General features: G+C 38.8%; 2 protein-coding genes across 2 annotated transcripts; both read right to left on the bottom strand.

Annotated features, from left to right (window-relative positions):
• Nucleotides 1-739: 739 nt before the first annotated feature.
• nfe2l1a (nfe2 like bZIP transcription factor 1a) lies at nt 740-13,002 on the bottom strand. Its single transcript, XM_085453341.1, has 8 exons — nt 12,941-13,002; nt 10,886-11,255; nt 10,187-10,369; nt 5,791-5,853; nt 5,555-5,692; nt 5,290-5,434; nt 4,258-4,890; nt 740-4,110 (listed from the first exon to the last, which is right to left on the bottom strand). The coding sequence occupies exons 2-8, from the start codon at nt 11,159-11,161 to the stop codon at nt 3,167-3,169; spliced, it is 2,382 nt and encodes a 793-aa protein (XP_085309467.1). The 5' UTR covers nt 11,162-11,255; nt 12,941-13,002; the 3' UTR covers nt 740-3,166.
• A 1,128-nt stretch (nt 13,003-14,130) lies between these two features.
• praf2 (PRA1 domain family, member 2) lies at nt 14,131-19,958 on the bottom strand. Its single transcript, XM_085453340.1, has 3 exons — nt 19,747-19,958; nt 17,905-18,122; nt 14,131-16,627 (listed from the first exon to the last, which is right to left on the bottom strand). The coding sequence occupies exons 1-3, from the start codon at nt 19,923-19,925 to the stop codon at nt 16,488-16,490; spliced, it is 537 nt and encodes a 178-aa protein (XP_085309466.1). The 5' UTR covers nt 19,926-19,958; the 3' UTR covers nt 14,131-16,487.
• Between the last annotated feature and the right edge of the window lie 2,685 nt (nt 19,959-22,643).

The following is a 22,643-nucleotide window of genomic DNA, read 5'->3' as shown; positions in this document are numbered from 1 at the left end:
AGGAGGCATCCTTGTGAAATGCCTGAACCACCTCAGCTGGCTCCTTTCGATGTGGAGGAGCAGCGACTCTACTCTGAGCCCCTCCCGGATGGCTGAACTTCTCACCCTATCTCTAAGGGAGAGGCCAGCCACCCTTCGGAGGAAGCTCATTTCCGCTGCTTGTATCCGCGATCTCGTTCTTTCGGTCACTACCCACAGCTCTTGGCCATAGGTAAGGGTAGGGACGTAGATCGACCAGTAAATTGAGAGCTTCGCTTTTACACTCAGCTCTCTCTTCACCACAACGGACCCGTGCAGCGTCGGCATCACTGCAACTCCAGCACCAATCCGTCTGTCGCTCTCCAGCTCCCTTCTCCCATCACTTGCAAACAAGACCCCGAGATACTCCCCACTTGGGGCAGGAACTCATCCCCGACCCGGAGTGGGCACTCCACCCTTTTCCGGCTGAGAACCATGGCCTCAGATTTGGAGGTGCTGATCCTCATTCCCGCTGCGAACCGTTCCAGTGAGAGCTGGAGGCCATCACCCGATGAAGCCAGCAGAACCACATCATCTGCGAAAAGCAGAGATGAGATTCTGAGGCCACCAAAGTGAAATTGAAAGCCCTTCGTCACCATTAATTCCACTATGCTTAAAGATACTTTTTTTTATTTAAATCAGAAAACAGTAACAGTACATGTACACCGATTAGCTTGAAGTTCAAGTGTTCTAAAAGTCACACTGTTTCTCTGATAAACAGTTTACATTCGCCCATTCACAGTGTCTGAGTCCAGCAATGTTAGATCCACAAGTTTCACTAAGGATTGCCACTGCTTACTGATGGAAAACATCAGGATATCATGTAGTATTTAGATTTTACACTGTGTTTCTAAGTTTGAATTTGGAATAAAACCTGTTCTATACCTTTGTGCTACTAATTGTTTAGGGTCAATACACATTTCTTACAAACTCTATCCTTATTGTTACATATCATTGTGAATATACTATTAATATACCGGTACTAGAACCAAAAAGGATACATCTGGCAAAGGCTATATTTTCAGCATAACCAATAAATCAGTCCACTTCCTATATATTCATTTGGCGCAATTTGTGTAAATTTAGCAGTAGCCAGCTGTCTGCCTTTTCAAATTATGACTGCTCTAACACTCAACATTTTTAAAACATGTTTACTCCCTAGCTTTTAATTGTGACTGAGCTGTTTGGCTTTTGAGTCTTGTTTTCTATTTTTCTATATTCATTTATAGTTTTGTTTTTTTTGTTTTTTTTTTTAGTTTGTACAGCACTTTAGTCAACTTGTGTTGTTGTTCAAATGTGCTCATAAATAAATTGATAAACAACTGTTTATCAGCAAGAAACTTTGGTTTGAACGGTGTGGTGATCTGGAGCCTTTCTGTGTGGAGCATTTTCTCTATCATATCAAGACTATCTCTCCACTCTATTACATATTCCATATGCACGGAGTGGAGAGATAGTCTCTCACTCAGAGAACCTTAAACTCAAAACTAGAAAAATGTAGAAGGACAAGTTATAACAGCAGATGATGCCACCTCTGAGAGTGCACGGACTCTTTAGTCTGCTTGGATAAAATTCAGTAGTGATAACATGACATTGCATTGTTCTGCAGAATTTAAAAGATAGTTTCCACTAAGAGCTTTCAATGAAATGGTGTTTATTAATATTGCTAGCATAATGTCAGCCATCCTCACCATTATTGCATTATCCTTCCATTTTAAGTGTTTGATTTTGGGGCGCACTAGCTGTAATGCAAGATTGCATCCTCTCAGCAATTTTTTTCCTTAATAGTTGCCTGACATATATAACTGTAACAGCAGGGGAAAAAATACAGAATGAAACGTATACAGGTTATATATTCCAAATTCAATATTTCAGCATCAATGGCCAGAAACACAACACTGCTAGGCGCAAAGTAAAACTTTTATTTTTATTTTTTCATGTTTTTTATATTACAAAAAGTTAAGTTCCCATGTCCTTGAATACCAGCAAGCACATTGGGAATTAATAGAATACAAACAAGGCTTGTATGCAGGTTGGAAATTTCACCCTTTTTTTAAAATCAATTTCAAAAACAGGATTCTGATTATGTAGTTGTCTTACTGCATTTCTTTGACTTACAGGGATCACAGACAATGATTCTTTACATTGTGTGAAGCACTGAACGCCTGCCATGATAGTTGTATTTCCCAGTGTTTTAGACAATAGTATCAGCCAGCATGTCCATCTGGTTGCGTTAACAACTGAGCAAATCTCTGTTCATTTTCCTGGTTGTTTACATAGCAGTCTATCCGAATTGACACACATTCTGAACCAACAGTCCTGAAACATCAACAATATACAGTGCTGCTACCAGAATTTGTTCTCACATATAATTCTAAATCATGACACATGATGTTGCTAATATTTAATCTTTTTTTTGTTGGATATGTCCTATGAAATGCTACAACCTACTGATATAGCTTATTTAGCCAAAAAAAAAAAAGGTATATGCAATACCACAAAGCTTCCAATGTGCCTAGATCTGAAAATATACATCTGAATATTCTACCCTATGTCTTCAAGTTTTGGGAAATTAACTATGTTGTCCTGAGGGTACTGTGTGGGTACAGTGCAGTCTAGGAACTGAATATACCCAGGTTTGAGCCCCACAAATCCAAGTCTTCCCTGTGCAGGTTTCCTGTATCACTATAAACAACTCGTGTACGCTGGCTCATAGTCAGTGTAGTGTCAACGACTTTTGGGGTCTATTAGCTGATAGCAAGGATCAGGCCTTCTATCCGTTTTCTATACACTGGCTGTTGAACACAATATTTTTAAGCATAAGAAATTCTTAGGCATTAAACTAGCATTCTAGAATGCTGGTCCCGGGTTCGCTACCCACTTAAATAAAAACTCAAATTGCCCTGAAGCTTAACACAAGCCAGAATCAAGTCTTTTTCCATTTACTGCTCAACTTCCATTTTCCCAATCCATCAATCATGCCAACAAGTAAGGACCCTTAGGGAAACATGCTTGGTTCTTTGAGGTTTTGGACACTCAGGACTATTTGTTTAAAAATGACCCTGGGTTCCTTCCTCACCAACCTACCACCTTCATTTTTGTGGTCACACTTCCTTTTAAAGAACCTCTTTACATTTTTGATATCTCTTCACTTCTTCTTGTCCCTTTGACTCTGTTTTTTACTGTTTCTTCCATTAGGTTTAAAATGAAGCATGTACTCTGTAGCATCCATGGGACTCCCTTCCTCCCTTGTCAACCTGGAAAATACTTCCTTGTATAGCCTTTCCATATGGCGTCTAATTTCCTGCAGATTCCTTAGGGTTTCCCGTTTTTCTCTTAGTAGACGTGAACGGTGCCGCCTTAAAGAGGACACATCGTCCTCCAGGCCCAACAGCACATCTTGTTTCCTCTTCCTGCAGTTCTGGGCAGCTATCTTGTTCTTACCACGACGTCGTATGTCCTTGATAAGGGTAAGTTGCTCCTCACTGAGCTGGTAATTGGACAGTAGGCTATTAAACTCCTCCACTGGCAGATTAACAATTAGCTCATTGGAGAAAGGGATCTTCAGGGTTCGTGCACGGCACTCATCCTGACTCCAAATTTTGTTCTCTGAGATGGATCTAGAAAAGGACTGTGGGTAAGGTTTGACACTATCGTGTTGTCGAGTCGATTTAGCGTGTTTGGTAGGCATCTTGCCGAGGGGGATAGAACAGGCGGAGGACGAGGGCATGTTATACGTGTGATCATGGCCAATATGCTCCAGCCAGGAAAACCCATGAAACAGACTATGATCAGAATAGTCGACAGGAACAAGCTTATTTTCATGATTCTCTCCTCCTACTGCCCCCATGTCTTCCTCTTCAAGCTCTTCCTGCTTTATCATCATTACTGCTTCCACATCTGAACCAGCTAAGTCTTCCTCAGAATCTTCATCATCATCTTTGGAGAAGGAACTTCCCGTAGCTGAGACATAAAATGAAGAGGACGTTGACGAAGAGGAACAAGAGGAGGCCTCAGAAGTACATGGAGAAGCAAGGCTGTGGCTGAAGTCCAAGGATAGACCGGAGTCTGAATCTAGCTCACCCTCACAATCTAGGAAGATTAAGATAAAAGTAAGATCAAAGTAAGTTTCACAGTTTCATTATCTGCACTTTTTTTATTTATCATGCTCTTCAAAGAACTGTACTGAACTGTAAGTGTTACAGATTTTGTAAATAAAATAGTTATGGTATTGCCTACCTGTGGAATTGCCATGATGATGTGTTGATGGTCGACCATGATTTTCTACGACTGCAATCTTAGAGCCTAAGTGGTCATCATCACTGCCAATTTCCTGTTCTGCTAGTTCATGGTTGAAGCAGCTTTCATCTTCCAATCTGGCTGCCATCTCAGGACTGAATCCTTCCTCCAGAGCCTGGTCCAACAATCTAATTTCATCCAAAATGGCAGCATCCTCTAAAAGATCACTAAGTGGAACAGGAAGATCATCTTCATTGTCTTCATACCCCAGTAGGTGACTGGAAGGAGACCCCACAAGGTCTTGGGTCATAACATTTCCATCTAAAGGTAGGGTGGAATTGGAAGATTGAAAGTTAACATCAATGCCAGGACGATGTTCTGGTTCCATCCTACCCACATCAACTTGTGATAAAAAACTGATAATGTTATCTTCTTCCATTAGTTCCATGCTGAAGTCTTCTATAGGTTCTTCTGCAAGCAGATCTGTTTGGTCTGGAGGACTATTCAAGGGATGTCCATTAATGTTATTCATAGTGTCCCGTGTGTTTAATGCTGAGTTGTGGTCATCCAATTCTGCAGTAGGGGTTAATGGAAGCAGGACTGGCTCAGACTCAGATTGAGGCTCTAATAAACCTGGAAAGATGGTGTGGGCATGGTGGCAAAAATATACATATATTATTTACAACAGGTTGTGGGTTTGGAACAAACATTCACAGAATTGTCTGTAAACAAGAAAAGCAAATTATGCCATATATTTAGAAAATGTCCGGATCTTATATAGTTTCTCTAGAGTTTTCTTAAGGGTTTTCCAAAGTTATTAGAACTTACAAATTCCTATCTGTAATCTTGACTATGAAAGTGATCAGTGTTTTGTATTATTTTTAAAAACCCAGACAAAATTTTGTTAAGTTGGGCTCAGTGTCCTAATTATTTTTTCTAAGCATCTACTGAAAAAGGTCCCAAGATATTTTTAAAAGCTGTGGAAACATAGACATAACATAAACAGCTATGGTTTATTATGAAATTAATTACCATGTTGCAAATGAGTCTCCTGATCAGCTTCTGTAACAGGATTGTCACAGCAGTTAGACATTGTTCCAGACACATTTCCTCGAAAGGTTCCAGATGGTCCTGAACTTAGATTGTGGTCTGATGATGCCATGTCCATGTCTGTGTTCTGGAGGGCAGAAATGAGAATTGTATCTAAATTTACTGTATCTTGATTTTTTAATTTTATCCCATAATTTTATCTCACTCTATTTAGTAAATATATTTTCATTTTTTTTCTCCTAGTCACCTCAGGTTCCATGATATTTAGCAAATCCTGCCAATGGAGCTCAAAATCCATGGAGGGATTATCAGTGGGGAACAGTAGAGAGTCTCTGTCTGAGGGCTGCCTCTCCAGGTCCCCCATTCCACCAACAACATCATTTAGCTGAGGTCAAAGCAACCAAAAGAAATTCTGAGCACTGTTAAACGTAAGGAAAGGATTAAAAACAAATGAGAAGAGAACAGACTATGGTGGCAACCTACCCATTGTTCCTCTGTGGAGGGGAAGGTCTCCTCCAATAACCTGAAACACTCCTGGAGGGAAGTCTAAAAAAAAAAAAAAAAAAAGTGAGTTTAACCTATCGTTAATCTTTGCTGGATGACTAAGAAATCAGATACATCTTTATCTATAAATCTCTTCTTGGGCTGATTCCTGCTTATTTATGTGTTTATATGCGTAAAAACCACAACCAATACAGCCTTCATTTTCACAATATCATACAATTGATTGTCCCAAAAATCAGAGCAGAATTGGGGAAAAAGGCTTTTAAATATGCTGCCCCTGCTTCCTGGAATAATCTGCAGAAGGAACTGAAATTATCAGAACTGGTTACCTTGGGGGAGTTTAAGTCCATCTTGAAGAACGAGAGAATAACTCTTTTACTCAATGTGATTGTTTTTAATATCGCTCTTAATTTGATCTGTTATTATATATTTTTCACATGTTCGTACAGGATATTGTATTTGTTTTAATGTTATATACATATGTAGTACATGTATTTTGACATTTGTTACCATGATGCCAGGTCTCTCTTGGAAATGAGATTTTTAATCTCAATGAGATTTTACCTGGATAAATAAAGGACTAATAAAAAATAACCACATGGGTGCTTATTTTAGCTGACCTTCTGGGGTGGTCTGGATAGTGGTGTCTGTAGTTTATTAATCATGGTTAGCAAGAGATTGTGCACTTTCTGGATTGGTTACAAGATGCCCCACACCTGGATCCAGGAAAGCCTAGAACTGTACATCAGGACCTTCAGTTGTTTCATCAGGAACTCATGTGGCGAACCAACTTCAAGTCACTATCATGTGAGATCTACCAAGGAGATGCTCTGCATAGGCCTCAACCCCCTCAGTGAGATAAAGACTGGCTATGGATACTGACTACAGAATGGAGCAATTGTCAGCAGCCTCCTCTACATGGATGACATCAATCTGTATGCCAAGATCAAACAAGACATTGATTCACTGACATACAGCCGTGACATTGGAATATCGTTCAGATGGTAACGAGGAGAGGAAAGGCTGAGGGGATATATATATAAAACAAGATTTATTTTCACAGTCAAACCAGCAGTTTAGCAAACAATGTACATTAAACCAGGGGTGGGGAACTCCAGGCCTCAAGGGCCAGAAGTCTTGCAGGTTTTAGATGTCACCCGGGGTCAACACACCTGAATCAAATGATTAGTTCATCACCAGTCCTCTGGAGAACTTCAAGACATGTTGAGGAGGTAATTTAGCCATTTAAATCCGCAGTGCTGGATCAAGGACACATCTCAAACTTGCAGGACATCGGCCCTTGAAGCCTGAAGTTCCGCACCCCTGCATTAAACGAATATCTATCTCCCTGGTTGCCCACTTATATTCATTTCCAAAGATGGTAAACATTTTGTAAGAATTTACCACAAAAGTCAAACAGTAACATTTAATAAAAGATACATTATTTAATTACAATTACAAATCCAGCAACTACTGCTCACCAAAGGTTTCACACGTGTGCCAGTTATACTGGGTAATTTCCATACTGAAATCTGTCAGATGCATTTTCTGTTTTACCAGGCAACAAACAGACAGACTGGCTCAAAATATCTTCGACCTTCCTGACCTGGTTGGGGACTTTCGAGACAAACACAAGACCCCCAGCAGCTGGTCAGCTGAGACAAAAATGTGGCTTTCAACATACAGAATATAAATCAAAGCTAGATTGCTGCTGCATGACAGGAGTTCAGCTTAGTGTCTCATTTTGCGCCCATATCATTCCATTCATCATAACTGCTAAATTGTTTTAGTTGTGACTATAGCAATGTAACTGATTTATTTACTTATTTATATGATCAGTTTCATCACTGCTCGCTACTCCTGTTTACTTCCTACCACAAGTGCAAGTTAAAACCTCATGCAATAATGTGCGTTTGTTTACAAGCATGACGGCTCATTGCTTGTGAATGTCTGAACTGCTGCTGTAAACAGGAGGGATTGCAAAACGGAGTAATGCCGATGTGTGTCAGTAAGCAATAAGTTAGTGATCAGGTTTCAAAACAAGCCAGACAGTCACAAGGCTGAAGGACACTAATAAGGCTTTCATTCTGTATGAGTGTGACTGTGTTTGTGTGTACGCTGGCTAGTTGATTCTGATAGCTGACATTATATTTGTTTTCATTTTGATGACGAGGGGATAGCTGTGTGTGTGTGTGTGTGTGTGTGTGTGTGTGTGTGTGTGTGTGTGTGTGTGTGTGTGTTTGTCCTGACTGGACATGCTGGCCAGCATGTGGGTTATTTTTATACTGTACATTCTGTTTGTTGGCATCGGTCACAGTGTTTTGTTTAGTCATAATTTAGTGTGTGTAACCCCGTCTATAGTGATGATTATTTAATCATACACTCATGGTGATCTTTCTATGTATTTTTCAAGAAACCCTTAACACTGTAAGCTGAGAGAGATGTGGTTGCCCTTTTACTGTTACAGTACTCAGATACTAAGACAGGTTATGTGAGTGTTTAATTCTGGTCAAAGCTTGACCAGGCATGTGAGAGCTGTTGCCATTATTAAATGGAACTAGCAGCAAGCAGTAACATGGAGTGAACTGTTCATCAGCACATTCGCTTACCTAAAATTAAAGTTAACATTTTGACACTACTACTATTATTTATGGCTCTGTTTCAATGTGGGATATTCATCCTTAGTTCACCTGCCTTGTTTCCCCAGTGGATTTGTAGATATGAACTGGAAGTAAACTATCAACATGGATTCAACAAGTCACACTGTGGAGCACCACACAGACCTATAGAGCCGCTTGTTTGTTTTTTCTTTTTTAAGATGTGACTATATTTGAACTACTAAATTATCCGTTAACGCTAGTAAGCTTAGTTAGCAAGCTTCATCCATAAATTGTAGGGGTGCAAAGCACAGACTCAGATCCCTCCATTTAGTCCTCAGTAACTGAGTCTATATCACACAACAAGTTATATTGTTTGCCATTAGCAAAAGGTACCAAAACAACAGAGACACTGGAGAAGTCCAATCAGCAGCTGCCTGGGTCTACACACCTGTCAATGAGGCCAGGCCCTAACTTCAAGCTTCAACAAATTCTCAAGGGGGAAATTCACTAGGAAAATATCTGAATAAATTAAGATTAAAATATAAATAAAACTCAAACTGTACAACTTGCAGTTATTCAGTATCTAGTACCATTAGTTGAACCAGTCGGTGGGCATTAAAAGAGTAGTGAGCAGTGTGCGTGACCCCAAAGACTCAAACAGTGTACTACAAGAAAAGAAGAAAAGCTACAGCTAACAGCAGGCTCTTGCTTTTATTCTTTCATGTGTTGCAACTGTACTGATTTTATTACTTCAGCTTCCTAGTGAGGTCATGTGCGGTGAGGTGAGGTTTCCTAGTGACTCATCAATCTCTGACTCATTCTCTCTCATGACATCAAGCTCAGTTTGGGTGACAGTCAACAAACAAAAACAGCTCTTTAGTCGACATCACTCGTTCATATAGTATATATGTAAATAATGGCCAGCGGTTTCTATTCATTCCAACATATCTACACTGATACTTCAGTGATAATATGGGTGGACCTACAGACTTGTAAAAATCTGTTGATATTTGACAAGAAGCAGCATTTTTATTTTCAGTGCAACCTAATGATTTGGTGGTCCCCTGTGGTTTGACATTTGTGGTTTTAAATCAAACTATTGAATGGATTGGACATATAAGCACGCTCACTCCGTTCTTCCTCCGCCTCAGTGCATATTGAGGTGTAAGACAGTGGTTATCGGGCATATGGTATCCTTTCACTTTCATGAACCAAAAATGGAACTTTCAGGGCCGTTTAACACAGCAGCTTGGCAGGTGTTATACACAGATGTTCTCTTGGTCTGCTCTCTTTCTTCACAAGAAAAAATTATTGACTCATCATCTCCACTCAGTTCACATCTATTTCTCCCTACTCCCAGCCCTATGAGTGCCAATATACCAATTAGAAAAGGCTTTAAACAGACAGAGCCAATTGTCAAGAAACAATTTCACAAACAGCTGTAAAAGCTGCATGTGAACAGGATTTTATCCTCTAGATAACACATTGTTATCTCAAGGATAAAGGTCAACCCTTGTAACTTAATTCTCTTTGGCCTAGTGTTAACTATTACAGCATAGACATCCCTGTATAAAGGCTGTGTGTTCTCTTATGGGACTGTTTATTGATGATTTTATCAGAGAACATGTAATAAACCTTTGCACACACTTGCACTTAACCTAGTTCAGACATAAGTCAAAATGGTTTTAGAGGAGCATGGCACATGAAGATGAAAATAAACAGAAGAAAAACCTATATTTGAATGTTGCAAATCACTCCATATAAAACTGCTGTACCTCTGTATCCTCTTTCTCCTCTTCATCCTCAAGTTCAGCTTGTGGCTCCGCAGGCAGAGCAGTCAACTCTCTCTCTATTTCAGCAGGAGTTCTTTCCAGCAAGGATGCCTGGTCTGGAGATCTTATGGGGAGGGGTTCTGGTTCCCGCTGGACCAGCCATGTCTCTAGTTCTGCATGTGGAACCTGTGGAGAAAGGTTCACAATTATATGAACTTTTCTCACAAGATCACAGGAGTCTTACCAAAAGCATTCATTTTGCTGTCCTACAATAAGCTGTATAGGATTAGAGTTAGGTGCACCGCTACTACTTTATGTAGAATTCTTTATATAGCATGCCCAAACAGAAATCTTACAATAGAAGATCAGATATGTGTAAAACACTCTGATTTGATCTGATCTTGTAGTTTCTGAAACGATGTTTGTTTAACGTGTGGGTAAAAATACACTTAAGCCTACTCCTGTGGTGACCTGGTGGATTTTAAGAGGTAAATGTTTCAGGTTTTTGTGCTAAGTCAGCGAAATCTGCTGCCCGCTGTAACTTGTTACTGAACAAACTCACATGACAGTTCTATCTATAATCATATCTAAGCATACTTTTAAACTGCTCCTTTAATCCTTAAAATTGCATGAACTTATAATTGGAATGCAAAGTATTGATGACTAAAGAGATAACGATTAAAAAGAAAAACATTTTTTTACGTGTAGTCTGTCCAAAGAGCGCACCCAGCCCAGCAGCCTTTGTGCTGTGGAGAACCCATCTAGTTCTACATTTTTGGGGTGCAAGCCTTCCTCCAGGTGATTGCGGAGGTTGTGGAACTGTGTTTGGGTGAGGGCTGAGGTTGGACCCAGGATCATGTCATGCAAAGAGGAAGGCAGGTAGGGCTCCAGTTCCACGTCCACCCTCACGCCACAGAGACTCAGCAGGATGGCCATCTGGATAAGGCCTTCTGTAAAGTATTTCTTGAGGTGCAGCATTGTTTTGGCAGATGACAGTAGTTTTAGAAAAGCAGACTATAAAGCTTGATGTTGGTCACCACCGCTGTGGTGTCTCTTCTTTTGCGTGGTTCTCCTGCAAGAAGCAAAAAGAAGCTCTTTTAGGTTCTATTCTATATCGTGGCTCAATGGGAAAGTAAAGAAGATAGGAAAATACACCAATTCTCCATTGATCAGGGCCTAATCCGAAAAAGGCAATCTGGCAAATTTTAGATGTTGTTTCTTATTTAATCATTGCAAATAAATATATTAAATATATTTTAGTCCCTTCCATATGAAAATGTGTTGTAATTTGAGTGCAAAGCCCTGCAAAACTGTGATGCCCAGACAGTTTCTGTCCCATTTACAACTTCACAAAGTCTGATTCATTTTAACAGCTGTAACAAAGTTAGAACTTTCTTACTGCTACGCTCTAACCACTAGAATTACCCTTCGATTAGCCTATAATTGATGCTAGTACTACACCCCCCACCATTATGATGTTGATATTAACTCCAGCTATCAAATGTAATCTTCCACTGTCAGTGTAGCCTGCTTTAGAGCAGTTGAGCTCTGACAGTTAGTATGAGGAGATAAGGCAGGCACAGGGCAGGGCTGGCCTGTATCACTGCTCTCAGTAACTTTGACCTACTTCTAGAAAGTCTTTGGTAACCACCTGCCTGGCACACAACGCCTGTGTTACTCACTGCAGCCACATGATGTAACTACCAATGTTTGCCTGGAAAACCCCTCTCCATGTACTCCATCCAAGAATTGAGTTTACTTTTACTTCTGTGGTGATCTGTTTAGAGAAGGTGGTGTAGAACTCCTGACTGAGACAGTCATCTGGCATTGTACTTGGTACCTGGCAAACTAATACAGCCCTGCAAACTTCTCATTGTGGGAAGTATGATTAATAAACTCAGGGTTTCCTACGGAAAAGTTGTTAGCGCCCACAACTGTGAAAAAAGTGTGAACGCAAAGGAATTCAGTACTCTCTCTTACACACAGAAGAGCAGTAGCTAACTTTGATTTGTGGTCATAAGTGAGTGGATTTTAAATGAACAGGTAAAACAATATTAAATCATAACATTTTAGCCCCTTCTCAGTTTATCAAACAATTCTGTGTAATGTAAAAAGCAATTAGCGGAAAAAGAATGAAAAGCTAGAATTGAGGAATGTTGTTGTTATCTGATCAGTCTTCTCATCTTATGATCATAACCATAAGAATCAATTAAAGCGTATTAGGCTATTACCAAGTATCAAGTAATCATAATTCAGAAAAATGTTTCTCTGCTACTGGATTAATGTGTGTCTTTACTGGTCCGGCTGGCTCTTGTATATGTCAAATGTTAAATCTTACTTTGTAAAATACGATTGCATTTTACATGTATTATGTAACATTGCCTCTTGAAATTAGGCTTGGTTATAAATATGACGGGAATCTAGTCGGAGAGCCTGAGCAGCAGGTTGCACAGTGTTTTTATCCCCGATCATCCAGAACATCCTGATAACTGTGTTATCGCGGAGAAGCCGTTTATACATACACATGCATTTTATTTGTACCCTACAAAAAGAAACATAACACAACGAGAGCCTAACAGTGTAAGCACGTTAGTAGCGTACATTATACAGCATTACCGGGATACTGCTGTGACTCCACTGGCGACTCCCAAACACACCCTCACACAGAAGTATACAGACACAAAATAATATACAAAAAGCACATCAAAGTAATTAATATATCGATAATAAGTGTGGGCATAAAAGATGCTGTCTTACCAGTCAGGTTTAGTGTGTGCTCAGGGTGTTTGTTGATCTCTCCTACACTACCGCAGCTTATGTTTCTGTTCACTAGAACTGCCCTGGAGGGTGGGACCTTTTTAAAGTAGCACCCTCGTGGTGACGTGTAATAAGCCCTCCCTAGGAAAAAAAAACCCACTGGCGTGTGTGTTAGCATTTCCCTACTTAAGCTGGGGACTTCTTTTAAAAGAAATAAACAAAATATTGCTCACCAAGTAATGCCTGCGACAACAATAATACAGGCCGTGAAGTTTCCTCTCCGTTCACGCAAAGCTGACGGCAGATTTTGAAGACGTGTTACTTCGGTCTGTCGCAAACAGTTTACTATAATTTATTAGTGAATGTGAAATATAAGAACAGGCTGCTGGTCTCGTGATTTGTGTCTTTCTCCCAGCAATCAAAATAAGAATACAGGGACTAATAAGTAATTTTACTAACATATTTCTAAATATGATATTTTGAATATCACCAGCAGAGCATATCATATGGCTACATCCCTAACACCGAAAAATTTCCACTGTGTTTGTCTAGAATTAACACTGTAAAGTTAACAAGCGCAAAGAAACAGACCTGAAACTGAGCATTCAGGTTGTGCTCACTCTCTCGAGAAGGGTCACCAGAAATGCACAAAGAAATAAGAATTACATAAGTAAGAAAATATATAGATCATAAATCTCTGTCTGTTCTAAGGTGAATCACATTGTTTTCCATCATCTTGCAGCAAACAAGGAGTTTCCCCTGACCTATACAATGTCAAAGTGCCTCATAGTAGATGCTCCCTACCTTCAGATGCTGCTCACAGGCCAAAAACACACAACTGCTACAGTGATTTCCCTGGGTGTCATGTCAGCTCTATAACCACAGCCGAGCACATTAAAGCCACAGATACAATGTAAGGACAGACCTAGGTTAAAATCTGCCTCTTTTTATAACATTTGGTGAAGTAAGATAGATTGATATAATTTCTTCTGTATTCTAACCTGCCAACTAGTTGACTGTGACCTCTGTCTGGCGTTCGCTGTCATACTTTTACTGTAAGATATTTACTTGGTACATCATTCTGACAAACCAAAGGTTCTTTGAAAATCTCTATATCATGTTTTTTTGCACATTAATTTAGTTTAATTTATTCCATTTTTGGCATTGCTTACTAGAAAATCAGCACAAACTGCAGTTTGACATTCTTTTTTATTTATAAAAAAATGCTATAAACATTCCAGGACATTGTTCAAGAAACACAATTCAAACATTAAGCTGATTTGAAGGCAACACTTCAGGATTTGTTACATTTTTATCGTCATTCAACAAACTTCTTTCAATTTACATTCTTGCAGCTCGGATTTAAGTGTCCAAAGTTATGTTGTGAAGCAGGGTCAGACCAACCATTAAGAGGTTTGGCTGATGGTTAAAAAAAAGATTAGCAGAAGCATGACTTGTTCAGGATCTATAAGAATCACGATTGCTGTGTTTACCTGTACTAACAGAGATTTTCAAATCTGTAATGGCACATATACAACAGGGTAACAAGTTCTTTAAACATTAAAAAGTGCACACATAAACAAAATCTTATATTGTTTACTTCATAATGACTGGTTTAAAGAGAACAGTACTGGAGGAACCTTTTTGAAGCATTATTTGCAAACTTGCATTGAAATGAACAGAAGAAAAGTCACAAATAGGATTAAAATAATATATTCAGTCACAAGCGAGATCACTAAAGTCTATCAACATTTTCTCTACAGTCCAGAAAAATAGTGAAGAAGATTTTCAGACAGTCTGTGCTGAGACACATCAGTGTGGCTAGGAGAAAAGTGTACTGTTACCACAAATGCTCTTAAAGCAGGCAATGCATTTTATTTATGGTAACAAAACTTTATTAAGAAATTCTAAGAAAATTTTACTTTACTGATCTCCTCCTGAAATGGTTTAATCAGCTGTCAGCACTGAGAGACTGGGCAATCCCAGTGATAAGAAGATGTGGAATGTAATGGGGAGCTATGTGAGTAAAGCTTATTCTTCTTGAGAAAATAGATATAATAATTATTTTTAAATATTAATTTGTTTCTTTCATACACCTATTCTGCACTTACTGGTCCTCAAAGATTTCTACAATCAATCAGATTTATCCTGACCTCATTCTTCATATCACACCAAGATTTTCTTGTAGCACAACCCCATTTTTAGCACCAAAAACAGGAAACTGACTTATAAAAAATTTGGTTAATACAGGTTGGGTTACTACAATACCAAGGGTGTTTCAAGATTTTGGCTCTGCTTGTTGTATTAATACAAAATATCCATCTTATAAAGTCAATTTCTGTTGCTGCTTCCACAAAACCATATTAGCTTAAATGCTATAATGTTTATAGGTTACACTACATTTATTGCCTTGTTACAAATGGATTGATAGATAGTTTGTAATTTTGACTTCTAATGTCCCGTATTGGCAGGACAGTCAGATTTATTTGGACGTTACACTTCAGCTCTACCAAAGAATTGACATAAAATATGGAAGTAGCCACTCTAAAGTCGCTGATTGAATACACAAGTTCCACTGCGAAGCCTTAAGTTGAGGTTTTTGCCTGTGCAACCTAGATGTTTTAGTTTTTAGTACTAATAATACTATTATGTCAACGGGGAAAAGAAATAACTGAAAACAGTAGAGTACTAAAAATCAGGGAAAAATATATTTGAAGACATTTTTGAAGTTAACATTATACAATTGATTTGTAATTGTATGAGGAAAACATGGTTGGATTGATACTTGGGCGGTTAGATTCATTATTCAAAGTAAACAGGCTGGGCTGGTTTAACATGAATTCTGCTAATAATCTCATATGACAGCTTTTAGGAATAAGCTTTGTCATACTTTAGGATATGGAAATAAAAAGGATTACTTGGTATTCAGTGTGAGACAGGATGCAGCACAGTTTTTGTTCTGGTTCAGACGGTTGATTTGAAGAGTGCAGAGGACAAAATTAAATTGTGGCATCAGATCTCACAACAGAATAAAACCCACAAATCATGGTTTTGTTTCTTTCTTTTTTTTCTTTTCAAAATACATATTTTGATGTAAAAATAAATTTTCTAGATATTACACACTGGACGGATATAAATAAGCCACTTTGAGAGTGTATGTGTTTTTCTTTTTAAGTAATTTCCAGAAATATTTAGAGTTTATCAAGCTCTATGGAAATATCATCCACAGAAAGCTAAATACATGGTTACATCACTTCACATGTAGTGAATTGACAGACTTTGCAAAACAATGTGCTTAAAGTGCAAAGACAGACCAGAAATGACTTCATATCTGTTGACTTCTGAGACTGTCACCTGTCAGTCATGCTGTTACTTCTGATTTTGATCAGTTAACAAACCAAATCACAACTTGACATTTTTTGGCTGACTCCCCCTCTCTCGCTATGGTAATGTTGTGATGCTCTGTTTTCTCTCCCTGCTATCGCCCACCTACATCTTCACCTTCATCTCTCCCCCCAATTGTCCACCATCATCTTCTTCATTCTGTTTAGGATCCTGCCTCCTGCTCCTGTCCCAAGGCCTCTAAAAGAATTCCCATTGGAGTCCTCTTCAAACCAATGCTTTCGAGTTTGTTTTCCAGCTTGTTCTTCAGACTGCGGAGCCTCACTGATGCATGGATGAGAACCACTGGAAAGAAGAGAGACAAGACTTTCTGTACAACAGAACTTTTCTGCTTCTTGTTTGAATAAGACCCACACACACTGCATTCAGACACACAATAAGTCCTCAACAAGTTCTGCAAACTATTTGCTTTCCTTCTTCTAGCTTCTGCTCAAATTCAGCAGCTGTCCATATTGACACCAAAAAACAATCATGTTATCTTTGGATGACCAGGCAGCTATTTTCTTATCTGTAACACATTACCTAATAATAAAGGCCTTTATTTTATAATAATATTTATAATTTTTCATGCTTCGATTTATGTTTGAACCTTATCTGTGTTTTCCCCAAACAAGCTGCTTTTTTGCAAATTTGTGCAAAAAAAGTTGATAACTTTGTGGTTCTGGCTAGAATTTTAAGTCTTTTTCTAGAGCGACAACCCAAAAATATGATGGCTCTACCCACAGCATAATTTCATAAGTTTGATTTTAGAACTTAAACTAACTTCCTAACAAACAAACCTATGGCCTGAGTTATAATTGCTATGAAAACCCAAGGACAAAGCAATAAGTGGTTCAGGAGAATCCAACAGAAACGTGAGGCTGTCATCTGCAAGAAGCCTTTACACGTCATACTATTTCCCTTTAATGCAATGAGAGAATTGTACAACCCAATAATGAATAACCATTAATTTACAACGTGTCCTTTTAATGTCTCATCTCTCTTTTTTTTTTATCCAGAATGCTCACCTGCAACTCCTCATTTATCCTATTTTGTATCAAAGCACAGGTACAAAAACTCAGTATATGTATAACTTCTCTCAATTTAAATATGAGCAAGAGACAGAGTCAAAACATCAACGTTTTTTACATTGCAACACCAAGACTGATCGGCAAACACCATATACAGAAGTAAAGATGGGGCTGTTATGCAGGCTATGATGCTATCTGCTCTACCACCTAGCTGTGGCTCAGTAGGTAGAGCTGGTCATCATGCATCAGGACTTTAATGCCTGGCTACTCCAGAAATGTCTTTTAAAAAGCAACTTGATAAACAACAATGAAGACAAATTTACTGATCGGTCAGACTAACTCACAAGTGTTGACTCCAGTGCTAATAAAGCAAACCAATGTATCACATGGCAGTGGTTTGGAAAGTCTTTAGAGATGTTGATTTATCAAAACCAAGCCCATGCACTTGTGAAAAGAATGCCTGCTTCACAGGTTCCCAAAACAGCCAAACTTTGTTTTCATAATCTGGTCAAATTTGCAGCATACGATTTAGTGTGTATTTTTCTGTCTTACTGAATATAGGGAAGGCTATCCCAAACAGAAATACGGCCACTCCTCCCAGCACTGATATGAAGAGGTAGCTAGCCACAAGAATGGCCAACATAGAGACTGTTGGGTGGTTTCTACGGAAACGGCGAATAGGAGCTTGGTTCTCTGCAGCCCAGACAAAGCCAGTGAACAACAAGGTGACCACCGTCATGCCAGTGAAAAGCTGGAAGGGCTCGAAATACCTGAGAGGAGACAGGAATAACTGTAAGTAATGGATATACATAATGAGACTAGCATCTTGACCTCCAAAGACCCGAACTCTTTCATGTCATGCATTTTCAATTTCTCTTTGCTATTTGGGCTGATTGGGACCTGATGACTGTAAAAATAAAGAATTACGTGATTTTTTTTTTTACCTGATTTTTGGTTCTGAAAAAAATGACATCCACATATGAAGAAATTAGTTTTAAATTTCGATAGAACAGTGGCAGTATAATATCCTCGTAAGTGGATATCAGGTCCTTGTAGAGCAAAATTTAGTATTTTGGTCCAGACAACCCAAAATGTGATGTCCACATATGTGGACGCCAGGTCCTAGGAGCTTAATGCTTAATAAGGAAAAAACAAGTATTACTGAGAGATTCTCTGTTGGTTCTGCCAGTCACTGAGAAATCAGCTGCTTAAACCCCGTTCACTCAGACCAAGAAACTGGTCAGTGATCCTGCTTTCTGGTACAGACCCCTGATCTGTCGTCTGCCTTTGTTATTTGGACTAACTGTAATGAACGTTGTCCTGATTCACTCTCTATGTTATTGTCATATACAGACTTTGGATATTACTAAGTGTACTATATAAAGTAACTCTACATGAATTCATTGAATATGTTAGCAGTCCTGTTGGAAACTAAATTCAAAGTTCAACAAAAACGTGGGTCTGAAAAACTGTCTACAGCAGATGAACAGTGTGTGCATTCAATGTCCTAAAGAAAGTAATTTGAGTTTCTTGAGGAAAAAAAAACAAAAACACAAACAGTGCTTTTCTTACATTCAGTGTAAATAATCTAAATTGTGGTGCATACCAGCAAGCCATATTGTGCCAGAAGAGAAACTACTACAAACTTCTTTCATCACCTTATGTACTTGTCACATAAGAAGATGATCTTGATTAGTCAAATTGAAACTGGATGATATGCCTCCAAGTCATCTGCTCCACTCCTTAAAGTTACAACTTGCATTTGAATCTTTTGGTTCAGTGTGGTCCAGAAGATTCTCCTAGTGCACGTTTATGGAGGCAGGAGGTCTGTCCACAATTAAAGTAATTAAACTTGAACCAATGTGGAGGTTGTTTGGTTTGATGTTTATTTCTAATACGCTTTTCATCCTTCCTATGAGCTCACTGTCCGGTCTCTAAAACTTGTTTGTTCCCAATTTGCTACTCTATAAAAACAAACAAAAAAAAAAAACAACACACACTCTTGGTGCACAACCTCAAATTTTGGGTTTAAGGATAGAACTGGAAGGAAATATGTTAGTTCTCGGACTGTGTGGCATTTCCTTTAACGTGCTGTAACAGATCGTTGAGATCAGCTGCCTTCTTCCATTCCCACGAGAAATGGAGGTTGGCAGATCTGACTAAGATGTTCATTACTCCAAATCTGTGTCTCGCTCTCGTGTGTGAAACTGTATGGCCAAGAGACGATGTCATGATCATGGAGCCTGTTCGTTTTGGCTGTTGCTGAAATGCAAGTCACTAAAAGGAGTTCAGCACAACCCTGCAAATTCATAAACTTTGCTGCTTACTAGAATGAGAGAGAGAATGGTCAGTGTGAGAGGGGGGTGCTGACCACGTCAGAACAACGAAACCTACCCCACTATGAGCAGGAAGCCAAGCACGCACAGGAAATAATTGCTCTGGTAGTAAAGCAGGTTGTTAATGATGCGGTTATTCCAGCGGTCCAAGTTACGCACATCTGGCGTGGCGAACCGGGTCGAACACAGGAGGAAATCATCCAGACTCCGGAGGGGTGGCGGCTGCACGCCTGCCATCTTTTCTAAGCGATAAATACACGAGCTTTCCCAGAGTGCAACGGGGGACGAAGAAATGGGGAAGAACGCTCCAGAGCCGAACTGGCTCGAGCGCGCAATCCCTAATAGCGAGAATGCGCGCTCGTCCACGCAGTAGTTTGGGAACACTGAAGTATCCTTACTAATACCTCTTATTACCACTCACTTGTAGCCCGTTGTGTTTTGTACTCAGTCAATAAGTGGAGCATATTTTAGGATGTTAAAATGTTTTACATTAGTTAAACTGCCACGTTTGCCATTTTTATCAATTAGCACCTAGTTTCGACTGTATTCAGTAAAATCGATTATATTACACAGAGTCCACGCGTGGCACAGGAAAAAAAGTTTTTTTTTTTTTTGAAAGGCACCCATAGTTGCTTTGTGATTTAATCTATTTAATATTTTTATTTTGTTTTCTCAATTTTATATAGTTACTGAAACTATAAAAATAAATTTGAGTATTCAGAAGAAGGGAATGGTTTTGGGGTTACCTATTCATGTTTTCAATCTTAATTTGTAAAACTAAACTTATGAAATAGATGTACCGTAAAATAAAATGTTTCTGTCCCTCCAGGTGTTGTCTTCAAAAATACTAACAAGTGATAATTATTTGACTTCAAGGTACAAACCTCTGGATACGTCCTATGATTTCTTTGAATGATACCTTTTGGACAGAGGATTTAGATAGTTCCACATATCAACAATAATATGGTAAATGGTAAATGGACTGGTTCTTATACAGCGCTTTTCTATATCTGAGCCCTCAAAGCGCTTTATGGTTCTGCCTCATCATTAATCTGAAAACACAATTTTCTCTCTTCCATTAATGCCGTTACAATTAATTTTATACTAGTGTTTCATCTCTCAACCAGCATCTAATTCTTTCAAACCTTTCCAAATAAATAGTCCCACTGGATCAAACCAAATTTGATCCAGTACAAATTAACCACAACAATTTTACAGATATTCTATTCTTTGTTGTTTTAAATTTCCAGGAGAGACCTTTGTCAGACCTTTGTCATTGATAGTGAGATTTGCTGGCTGAGGCAGCTGAAAAACTGACCACAAGCTATGACATTTTACAAAGTGAGACCTCTGTGGGAGGTGGATATGAAACAGTATACTTACATACCTTGCTCATACATACTGATCACTCTAGACCAGAAATGAATTTGAGATATGGTTGGAGTAATTCATATCTTTGCATTTATCACTCTTTACAAAGCGTGATAAATGCAGAGGAGGAGAGCATAATCTTTATTCTTTTCATGGCATTCTGAAGGAAGCATTGTGCTGCAAGCCATCACGAAAAAAGCTCGTAATTCTTCAAAGCCAGTCATAACAGACAAAGTGCTGTGCCAGTAATCGCCTTTTATTTAAAACATTCATGTATCAATGTGCAAAAACTAAGACATAACTGTTGAAATGGCTCTTTGGGTTGTTCTTCCTTTGTTTTGTATGTTCATCAAATGTGATTGTTTTTGTGTCAAATTTGGACTTTTTTTATATATCTATTTATTTATTTTAGTGTGTTGTGCGGTGCCGTTAATTGTACAGCTTGCTTAACCTCTTCACATCTACCAGGTCACCAGTGACCGATTTAGGTCTAAGATTACATCCTGCTGTGAGTATTCTGCGACCCTCTTATGGTCCTCCGTCCATCCTGCTTAGCTCCTTCCAGCTGTCTCAGGATCTCCTTAGGGTTGCAGTGGAGGGCTACAGAATGTGTGACCACTACTTCAAATGATGGGTCTGCCTTCATCACCTCAGGGTTGCTGCTTCACCATCTTCAGTTAGATACAGTCACATTCCCCACCATGTTCTCTACCAGTGAAAATTTCCTTTACTGGACAGCACCCAGACCTTGTCCACAGTGACATTGCCACCCCCACTACCCAATGCAGTTGAATGAGAACATGGATAGGACTAGTGGTAGTAACTTTTCCAAAAAGTACTTTATTGAAGTACAGTTTCAGTGTGCTTTTTCTATATATTTTTTCTGTATCTTACTCTACTTCTGCATCACTATATTCTTGATTCAAATGCTATACTTTGTGCTCCATACCATTATTTCTTTTAGTTAGTAATTTTTTATTTTGCTTGGTTATGAAGAATAATGCACAGATTAATTGAATCTTAAACAAATAAATAAATAAAACAACAAAACTTTCCTGCAGCAGACTGGAAGCCAGTCCAGAGTGAACAACGTCAGCTGGGATAGATTTGGGAAGTTAAAGTTGCATAAAATGTCATGTACAGGACATTTGTCTTCTACAGAACATAAAATAGATATTTGGGGCAAGCACAGAAGCAGCCAATATCAGGTCAACTGACAATCTGTGTGGATATTCATTCTTCACGCTCTGTATTTATTTTTATTCTAATGTGCAGATAAGTGTCAGGAATGAAAATCATGCATATTTTGAGCATTTAGAGGTTGAATCCTCGAATCTCTGCAATACAGGTATTGATAGCAACATTAGCACAGCTACTAGACATAATAGCTACTTTTATGGAGAAATACAGCAGGTTACAAAGTACCAGATTTCTGTAAAAATCAGTCCTTACATAATCCACAATAACAAACACTTGTTGCATTTTTATGTCATTGACAAAAAAAGAAATGTAGAACCTACATGGGGTTATTTGACCAAATCTGCAAAAGTATGGGGGATCAAACAAGAGACAGCAACACAGTGG

Source organism: Copadichromis virginalis, linkage group LG4 (assembly GCF_057382275.1).
Source record: "Copadichromis virginalis isolate Kocher_CV1m ecotype Utaka linkage group LG4, C_Virginalis_male_GT1.1, whole genome shotgun sequence".
Taxonomy (NCBI): domain Eukaryota; kingdom Metazoa; phylum Chordata; class Actinopteri; order Cichliformes; family Cichlidae; genus Copadichromis; species Copadichromis virginalis.
This window is presented reverse-complemented; position numbering and strand designations above follow the sequence as displayed.